The 9,715-nt window shown below is 54.6% G+C and overlaps 1 protein-coding gene across 1 annotated transcript; it reads right to left on the bottom strand.

Moving 5' to 3' along the window:
• Positions 1 to 601: 601 nt before the first annotated feature.
• Positions 602 to 6,488, bottom strand: LOC142042145 (homeobox protein NANOG-like). The gene is made up of 4 exons (XM_075051726.1): positions 6,308 to 6,488; positions 2,884 to 3,158; positions 1,458 to 1,547; positions 602 to 1,023 (listed from the first exon to the last, which is right to left on the bottom strand). The coding sequence occupies exons 1-4, from the start codon at positions 6,486 to 6,488 to the stop codon at positions 661 to 663; spliced, it is 909 nt and encodes a 302-aa protein (XP_074907827.1). The 3' UTR covers positions 602 to 660.
• Between the last annotated feature and the right edge of the window lie 3,227 nt (positions 6,489 to 9,715).

The raw sequence follows: 9,715 nt of genomic DNA, 5'->3' as shown, positions 1-9,715 counted from the left end.
GGGAGGCACAGAAACATACAGACTAGAACAAAGGGCTTATTTATAATTTTGATGCCTATAAGATCATCTTACCAGCCTTTCTGCAAGCTACTTGTCACATCTCCCTTCACTAGACGCTTCATCAATTCTATACCTTGTGGCTGACCTACAGAACTGGTGGTCTAACCATCAGATGGATGCCTGGCATGTGACAATAGCTTCTCCAACTTTGGTGAAAGGTATGTGACCAGCACCTCTCCATACAGCCCATGGCTTCACGTGTTATGTGTGCACAACTGTACAGTGATATGTATAAATGAGATCCCCAAAGGAATCTGTCCTTCCTCTGAGCCAAGTTACAATAATTTAGAAGTTCCAGGGGATAATCTAGGTAGCCAGATCTTGGGTCTTGCTATAAGGGAACTTGGTCGTCTGTGCCAATAAAGAAGGGGGGGTGTGTGCGTGTGTAAGGATGTATGAATGAAGGGCTGTATGTACATATATGGGCAAACAGGTATCTGCACGTCTGTGTGTCTGTGCGTGCTTGCAGGCACATATTTGGATGCCAAACCAGGTTCTAGCTACATGATGCCCCTGAGTTGGAGAGCACATGAATAACAAAGGGAGAGAGGAGAATAAGATTTGATTCCTGGGTGCCCACGTACCCCACATCCACAGTGCCTAGGAATGATAGAGATGGTGGCCAGCAGCGGTTGGGAAAGGAGCCCCCATGGTGGCCGAGTGGTGAAAGTTACAGCCATCACCTGCCTTTGTGCTCGGATATTCCACGCTGCCAGGACAGCTGTGGTAAAAGTCTACTTTGTGCTGGGCGATGAAGCCCACTGTCTGCTGGACGCTGCAGGTGCCCCCACCTTTGCCAAAGACTCCTCCATCCTCACTGGTCACGATCGTGTAAGCGTTCTGCCCTGCTCCGTAGTGCTGACGGGGGGGAGGCACGGTTTGGATGTTGTTGGCTGCAGTGATGGGGTAGCCCTGGTGGAACTTGGGGTGCACGTCCAGGTAAGTACTTGGCTGGAAACCACCCTGCAAGGGAAAGACAGTGAGTCAGAACACATAGCTTCTCCACCGGCATCCACAGGCCTGACACGTACGGGGGCTCTGTCCCTTCACATTTCTTGTTGTCTCTTGATCAGCGGCAATGGCGTGGGAGGGCAAGAAGAACCATATGCATCCCCATAGCTCAGGGGTGGATACACAGTTGTGTGTGTGTGTATATATATATATATATGAGGAAAACAGCTTTTCTCTGGAAGCATTTCAGTGGCATCGTCAGCCCATTGCTAGGCTACCTACATAACATGGAGAGTCATGCCAAGTCTGTGCCTCTGCGCTGAACAAACCAGAAGGCAGGGTACGCCGATGCTTGTATGCTTAAGTTGCCCCCGTGGAGGAAATGTATCACAGGACTGATCTGCCCAGATGGAAGGGCCACGCTGAGCCACGTGCTGTGTTCTTACTTGCGTGAGGCACTGAGCCCGTTCAGTCCACAGGCTATGCTTCTGGCACCTTTTCAGCTTCATCCTCCGGTTCTGGAACCAAGTCTTCACCTGGGTGGGAAAGGGTGAGCAGAGAAAACATCAGCAAAGGAGAGGGAAGAGCAAATGTTATCAGATTCACAAGCAGGAAGAACCAGGGGGAGAGTGACCAGATGGCATAGATACATGGGCAGCAGCAGATAAAGGCCTTGAAGAGCTCCCTGGGGTCGATGCCCAGGGGAGATGTCTGTCTCGCAGCCTCAGCAGGCGGCGAGTGCATCTGCAGGGGGGGAGGGGGCCGCATCATGTCCACCGACAGTCATAGCTGTGACAAATTGACTCCTTTCCATCATTAGAGATGAAGGACCGGTCCAAATTAGACCCACCCAGGTCTCTGCAAACCCCCTGAGCTACAGGCAAACCTCTGACAGGCGGTTTCCGCACGCTTGCGAGCGGAGAAGGGAGAGGCTTGCTCCTTGTACCCAGCAGGTCCCAAATGCAAAGCTCCTTGCTGGGGTGAATTCCAGAGCCGTTTGCCTCCAGGGCTGTGTCTGTGCTGTGAGAGCAGCCTTTGCAGGGATGTGGATTGAAGGAAAGAGCAGATTGTCCCACAGGTCTTGCTCCTGACAGAACCAGTTCAGTGTGTGCGTGCCTATGTGTGCACCTACAAAGCATATGTAACTTTTTTAGTCCCGAAGCATCCGGGAGCATCCCGGCCATCCTGCCCAGCTCTCAGATCCAAATTCCAGGCAGATTTTGGACTTGTAACTGCAAGCACTTGTGCCCCATTGCCCAACCCCCTCTGCTTTAGAAGGGCATCACTGGAGCCAGCAGCAGTTCGCTACACACAGCCTACCTGGAGATCAGCAGAGATGCTGAAAGGCTGCAATGTACGAACCTGCGTGGAGGGGGGAGCGGGTGTCGAGCAGCCAGGCAGTGCTGAGCGTGGGACATTATTAGGTACGGGACAAGATCAGCCTTAGGAAACGTGAGCAATAGCTTTCAGCATGTTGCAGCCCTGGGATTCAGAGAACTGATGCATGCCAGGGTTTCTGTGAAGTTCACCAGTGCATGGAAAAAGGCTGTGAAGTGCTGTCAAGCCCAGGGTAGAGGCTGTTTGTAGCAAACAGCATATTCATCGCTGTGTTTGCAATTCTACTACAAGTGTTGGCACCAGTACCCTTAACTGACCCCTCACTGGGGAGGCCCCAGTGAGGTGCCACTGGCTCTCTTCTCCCCCAGCAGTGCTTTTGATCTCCGGGCAGGAATAGGCAGGGGAGCAACTGTTAGCTGGCACCTTTGCCTCTACTCTCTGCTGGGGACTCATCTTTCCATCCTGCCACTGCCTTATGCGACCACTCAGCCGCTGTGTGACAGGTATACCAGGGGTCAAAATCTCTGTGTTCACCTGCTTGTAGGTGAGCCCCAGGGCGGCAGCCAGCTCCCGGATCTGCTGGGGGCTGAGGTATTTCTGGCTCTGGAACCTCTGGTGCAGGGTTTGCAGCTGCTCCTTGGAGAAAGCCGTGCGGCTCTTGGCTTTCCTCACCCCCTCCATGCCATCTTCTCTGCCCTTCTGAGACTTAGCCGTAGGCTGTGGGGACGAGGATGCTGAATGTGGACTGGTGGCTGAATCTGGTGTGAATTGGCTGAAATTCCCAGAACTGGACGAAGCTGGGGATACTTCTGGAAGAAAAAAAAGGCAATGGGAAAAGATATACAAGACATAATGGGACATGCTGTATGGGTATGAGCATGCTCCCTGCCTGCTGTAGAGCTCCCTGCCTACCAGACAGGGGCTTTCTTGAAGCAAACGCTTGTTGTCACCCTCCTTCCTTCATGGACCTGTGAGCACAGACAGGCCCGCTGGCAGCAAGCAGCTTCCCAGCTCAGCCCTCCAGGATGCCAGCGGCTCCCTTCTGCCAGGTGGAAAACTCAGGGCAGGGAGGGGAGAATGGTGCACATTGGCTCACAGTGTCACTATCCTCCTCCCGAAGGCCCCCGCAATATTTTGGTCTCAGTGTGGTGTAAAAAGGCCTGGTCATGACTGCAAGCATAGCTTTGGGTTGGTGAGCGGGGTCCCCAAAACTGCCTGCCCAGCAATCTCGAGGCACTTGATAGACAGTGGCAAAGCAACCGCCGACCAGGGCGTACGGTGGGGCAGAGCAGTCGGTGCTTACAGTGATGGGGCGGCAGGTGGGGAGCATCAGTCAGGCTTTGGATATTGGCTCACTCCTGTTCGCCTGTGGCTCCCACCACAGACCATCCCACTACGGGCAACACGCGTATAGCTGGAGGGACCTGTTCCGCTGAGGGGGGCTTCTGGCAAGAGAAGAATGAAGGAGAGAAATTGGACGTGGAAGTGGGGAGGGGGAGAGGAAAGGTGGATGTGTGGGACAGGTGACATGAGCCAGTAATCCTGTACCAGGGACATGGGGGACAAAATTCAAGAGTGCAGAGGAAGGTGTCCAAGCCCCTTCTCATTTGTCCTGGTACACGTCTTAAGGGGACTCTGTTGAGGACAAAGTCGAGATAAAGATCTAAAGGAAAAACTTCCGAAACAATCGGCTACCAGTCCAGACAAAAGCTGCCAAGATGCAAAGTCGCTCAGGCTGCCTGAATAGGAAAATGCTAACAACAGAGATTACCCCAGCACCCTTCTGTCAGGTGCCTGGTCGCTGGGGTCTGTGAGAGGCTGAGACCTTTTCAGGCCAGCCGTGACTGAAGGGCTGCGATGCCAGTCTTCCCCCTGCCCCATAACTGCAATGATAAATCTGTCCACCCCTCCTTCCTCCAGCTGCTCCTCTGCAAACCCTTCTGCATGGTCCATCCCCTCTCCTCCTACTGACATTTCAGGAGAGAGGTGGGGCAGTGCATGGGGCAGTGCCATTTTCAGTACGCGCCCTCTGACTATTGAGCCCAACCAAGAGCTCCCAACCTCCTTCCTAGTCACCCTAAGAGCCGTGACTGAAGCCCACCAAGACACCCTCCTCAACCTCCCGAACGTATGTCCAACGCAAAGTCCTGACACGCTCCTGAGGAATGGGCTCCCCATCCACCCTACCAAACCCTTCCTCCTTCTGTCCCAAGGTGAGAGGCTACTAAGCAAGCACCCAAAAGCCTGGAAGTGTTGCTGGGCCTCAGAAAGGTGGCCATATCTGTGGTACCCTCCTGACAGAGCCACACGCGTCCTTGTGGTGCCTGCCACACGAGGGTTGCCTGCTCTTGGCTATTTCCTACCCCTGGGAGATGATAACCACTCAGAGCATGGGCTATGTGAAGGGGCAAGTGTGTAGTGGGGCAGGTTTCTGGTGCTGGGGAGCAGAGCCAGGAGGATTACGAAGGGATTCTGCCTCCAAGGAGAAAGGGGCTGTCAACAGAAGAGGTGCAAGGGCCCGAGGTGTTATGTGCATGGGGGGTAGACTGCAGAGCCTGAGAGGAAGCTGAACAGCTGTGCACGGGCAGCTAAAATTTTGTGTGGTACCACAGGATGCTTGGTTCCTACAGCTGTGCAGTAAAAACCTTACAGGTAGGAAATGAGCATGCTGAGAATGTGGGCTTGGAAAACAGGAAAGTCTTCCGTTAGACAGGGACCACAGCAAGACACCGTAGAGCTACAGCTCCCATGTGTTCCTGCTCGGCCTGTCACCCCAAACCGCCATGTAATCTACCCCCTGCAGCTCGAGCGCAAGACAAAGGTGCTCCCTCTCCCATGAGAAGAGAGTGAAGGAAAAAGGAAGCAAGAAACGCAAACAGCAGTGCAACAGACCTAAACGTGAAAAACCTAAGACAGACCCACTCGCACAAGCCCTTGACATCTGTCGGTGTTTGCGTCCATGACTGGGCTCCCTCTGTAGAGACAGGCACCAGAGTGTTTGAAGACAGATTTTAAGTCTATATGCCAGGCCCATTGTGGACACGAACGAGTCAAGCTGCCTGCTGCCTCTGTGGAGCAGGCAGCATGCAGAGAACCTAAGCCTTTCTCCAAACTACAAGGCAAGTAGCCACGTGCCAAGTAGTCACTAGCCACTTGCTCTGCCCGAGCCTGTAGCTCTCTATGGCATCTGACAGCTTGGAACTGACCGTTACCCTGCTGACCATACAACGGGGCTGGGCAAAAACCTGCTTTCATCAGCTATTCTATTGCCACTCACTGGAGCGGGAGAGGAATGGCAGGAACAGAAAATGCCACCGTGGTCCGGCCTGGACTTTTTTGCAAAGAGGGGAAGGCAAGGCAACAAGAGCACGGAAAGGAGAGGGAAACAGGGAGAGGCAAATGGCAAATGGAAAGAAGCAGAGAGTAACAACGCTGGATTTAAAGGGAGCAGATTTCCCGGCCCAGGGCTTCAGAGCTTGCCTTGGCTCAAGTTTAATGAGCGCGAGAAGGGGGCGAGGAGTTTGTAAGGGGATGAGGGCTGCCACGAGCAGAATTACCTTCAGGGTTTGTTTCCCTCCTTAGCACACGACAGCATCTGCCTAAAAGGAGGCCCAGACACTCCTGCCCCGAGCACCACGACCGTCCCCGAGCCCACGCTGTCACGCTGCCCGTCAGCCTGCGGCACAGCCCCGCCAGCGCCTGGCCTCTGCCAGGCTCCCGTGAGGGTTTTAGGAAACCGGTTCACGGTCACCAAAGAGAAGCAGGGCGGAAGGGTGCTGCGACTGCCCGAGGTCACCCATCCTCCTCGCCCACCACGTCACGCTCTGCCCAAGCTCACGCAGCAGGAAACCAAGGCAGGGAGGGAGAAGAATTCACCCAGGGTGGTGAAGCCAGTGGCTGACCCGGGACCGCAGGTATCCCGGGGGATCGGCTCTAGGATTTAGCCGAAGGGCCTTACCTGCCATCTGCCTCTTCCCTCCTCCCTCCGGAGACTGGCCGGCCCCGGCGGCTGCCGCTGGCCCACCCGAGGCGGGGGTATGTCCTGCCTCCCCCGCCGAGTTCCAGTAAAATTCCAGGTACCCCATGCCAGTCCCGGCGGGGTAAGGCTGGTAGGGGGGCAGAGCCAAGTGGGCACACATGGTGGGCAGGGGGAAGGGCTGGTTCCCCCACCCTCTAATGGATGTCACCCTCGCTGGGGGGGGCCGGGGGGGGTCAGTGCTCGGCAGCGAGCTGAGGTAGACAGGCAGTTCCCTTTATAGCCGGCTATACCCTGCCCGGGACTGCAATATTCACCCTCGCCCGCTCCTCCGGGCTCTTTGTCATGTTAAAGAGGTTGATTGGTGGGGTGGGGACAGAGCTGGGGGGGCTGGGGGGGGGGGGGGAAGCCACACATGGCATCAGGACTAAAATATGTCCCCTCTGAATTCTTCCCGTTCTGCAGGTTCCTCGGTCACACCTGAGCAGGGGTCTGATCCGGAGCCCCGGGAAACCTCCTCCTGCTTTCTTCTCCGGGCTCGCCTGGAGTTGTCCCGTCACGAAACAACCCCAGAGCGCAGGCAGCCTCAGAAGGGCCCCTCGCTGCGCTGGGGGAGCAGAGCCCAACCAGCCTCCACCACACGGCAGATGGCAGGAGGTAGGTCGGGTGCTGAGCTGCTCAGTACCCTGCCGGCCAAGCCCAAGCCCTGGCTCCACGTTACGGGGAGGGTTCTGAGACCTTTGCTTTGTGGCTTGTGTCACATTGACACCCCCCCCCCGCACACCCCCTCCGGACCTGCACTGCCCGCACTCCTGGTGCAGGTGGCAGAGACAGGAGCAAGGGGGAAACAAACAAGTAAGGGTCAAACCTGGGGGCTAGAACCTAATTATTATTGGTTTTTTAAACTGAGAAGGGATTTCCTTCACAGAGGCATTCGAGGGAGCCAGCTGAAAATGTGTCTGGCCCATCTTCCACATGGCTGTGCCAGAGAAAACTCGGAAACGCTGGATGAGTCACATCCAACAGCAGGTCTCATTTTGCAGAGCAGGCTCAGAAATCGCAGCCGGCTGGTCTACAGAGGCACAATCAGCAAAGACATTTTCACTCCGGAGGTAGGAAAAGATTTAGTGCAGGTAAGGTCCACAGCTGACAGATTTGCTCCCCCGTGGCCTTTCAAAGGGACGTCCTTTCATTTGTGTAGTCTTGGTTGTGGCCTTTGCCAGGCTGTCACTGGCTGGTTGAATAAAGACGATGAAGAGCTTCCTTTAAGGCAGGGTTAACTGACGTTTGCTGACATATGGCCCATCCAAGGGGGACAGGCACCTGCAGAGGTGTTCATTAAATAAATAGAGGTAAGTGAGTGAGCCACAGAATTCAGCTATGGGCCTGCAGGTTGATCTGCTCTCTGGGCTTGCTGCAGTCCCTTTCCCTCAGGAGGATTTGCTCCGCCTGTGTTTAGGAAGATTTCATTAGTTTACCTCAAAAGACATTGTGTGTGAGTCTCTAGCTAATGTCTGTATTTCTCAATGCACAGACTGAAGTCCCGGAGTTAATTCAAATATTTCTTGCTAGAACCAGCCCTGCCTTAGTACCAGGACATGCGCATGCCTCATGTCAGAAGCTCAGAGCTGAGGGTGCAAAGCCACAGAAGTGTAAAATGATTTAACCTGGACTGTCCCTGCACCCCTCAGCGCCTCTTTGTTCCACAGGTGCTTGTTGCTGCCTTCTTCCCAAGCCTGTGCTAGCACCCAGTACTTGCCCAACAGGGCAGAGAGGGGAACCTGCTTGCTGTGAGAGTGTTCAAGTATCAGCTGGGAGAAGAAACAGATAGGTGGGGGTGAGCAAGACCATAGGAAATGGGTTTTGCATCAGTTTAAAAGGATGTAGAACACCACTTCTACCAGCACTTCTGCTGCTGCTGTGTCCCATGGCACTAGTCCCGGCTTCCCTGTCCGTAGAATGGGGGCAACTTGGGAGCCTTCTGAGATCCCTGCATGGGAAACCAAAAGGAACTGCAGGACTGGCCTGTGGGTGGACCTGAAAGTCAATGCGGCTTCTCTTGAGCCATCATGGGCAGACCATTCAACATAATTGCCACATCACAGCATGATTCTGCTGCCTTGGGACCATCCACTTTCCCATGAGGTGCAGACTGGAGGCAGCTAAGGGCCTGGCTAGGGTCTCTTTAACTCGACACTCGGTATTATGTTTTCTGAAACACTTTTGTGTGCCTACAAACTGCAGGGACTGACATCTGTCTGCACAAGAAATGCAGTTTTAAATATGAAATTAACTTGAAAAACTTAAAGCAAAAAAAAAGGGCTTTTGAGCACATCAGCCCCAATAGAATCCCAAGAACATCCTGAATATGGCAATCACTCTGCAGCAGCCTCTACACGGTGGTTTTGGCTCATGCCTCACTTGTGAATCATTCCCTGTTTCAGAGCTGCAGTGCCACATGAGCTCAGATCACCATCCCTCCTATCTGCCCTCAGGCCCTAGCTGATTAAGCAAAGGGAGACACACCAATGACCTGAGCTGTACAGGGCTTGGGACCCTGCTGGGCAGCTCCAGTGCCACCAGTCAAGGAGAATGTCATGTGCTCCTTCTTATTCACATCTGGCCTGTTACCGTACCTTGGTCTTCAAGTTTTCATGGCCTTAGATGCAGTTAGAAAATGAAAACAAGGTAGCAGACCTGCAGGGTATCAACATGTCTTCTAAGACTGTTTAATCTGCAGACCTGGCAGAAAACATGGCGTGGGGTGCTGGCATGGGTGGCAGTGGGTATCCGTGTATTTGTTGGGAGTCTCACTGGCCGAGCACTTTGCACTTGAGCTCCTTGATTTCAGCGACTTCTGAAGGTGTCTGGGATCTTTCTTGCAAAGTGCCCAGAGGCCATAATAAACTGGCGTAGTCACCTGCACTACAAAGTCCCGCTGGGCAGAAGCCGGGGTGGAGGATGGTGCTACCCCTGGGAGCAGAACCACCGGCCCGGCTGGACCGGTGAGTGGGGCGGCACGGAGGGAATCACCTCCCCGGGGGCAGGAGGGGGACCGGGAGGCAGAGGAGCTGAAGGAACCTCCGGGCCTCACCCTCGGCGGTTTCAGAGCAGCAGCACCTCTCGGGGAGCAGCTTATCTCCCCCGTGCCGCACGTGACACAGCCGCTGGGGCAGGCGGCAGCTCCCCAAAACCGGCACTGCAGGCAGCCGGCAGACGTGGCTCGGCATCGCGCTGAGCCGGACCCTCGCTGGTTTGGTTCTGTGTTATTCCAGGCTGGGCCCAAATACTCGCTATCATCTCACGGTCATCTCCACAAAAGCCTTTCCAGGCTCGTGCTCTCGGCTCCGAGGGCTTTCTAGTATCTTGAGCAACCTTTATGTGCTCTTC

The sequence above is a fragment of the Buteo buteo genome, chromosome 19, assembly GCF_964188355.1.
Source record: "Buteo buteo chromosome 19, bButBut1.hap1.1, whole genome shotgun sequence".
NCBI lineage: Eukaryota > Metazoa > Chordata > Aves > Accipitriformes > Accipitridae > Buteo > Buteo buteo.
The sequence above is the reverse complement of the archived record's forward strand: the minus strand, read 5'-3'. Positions and strand labels throughout refer to the sequence as shown.

Coding starts and splice junctions, on each gene's coding strand:
- LOC142042145 (XM_075051726.1), bottom strand. CDS start 6,488: ATGTGTGCCCACTTGGCTCTGCCCCCCTACCAGCCTTACCCCGCCGGG. Junction 1,548..2,883: donor TGGGGCTCACCTACAAGCAG/GTGAACACAGAG, acceptor TTTCCCACCCAG/GTGAAGACTTGGTTCCAGAA. Junction 1,024..1,457: donor GGGCTCAGTGCCTCACGCAA/GTAAGAACACAG, acceptor TTTCCCTTGCAG/GGTGGTTTCCAGCCAAGTAC.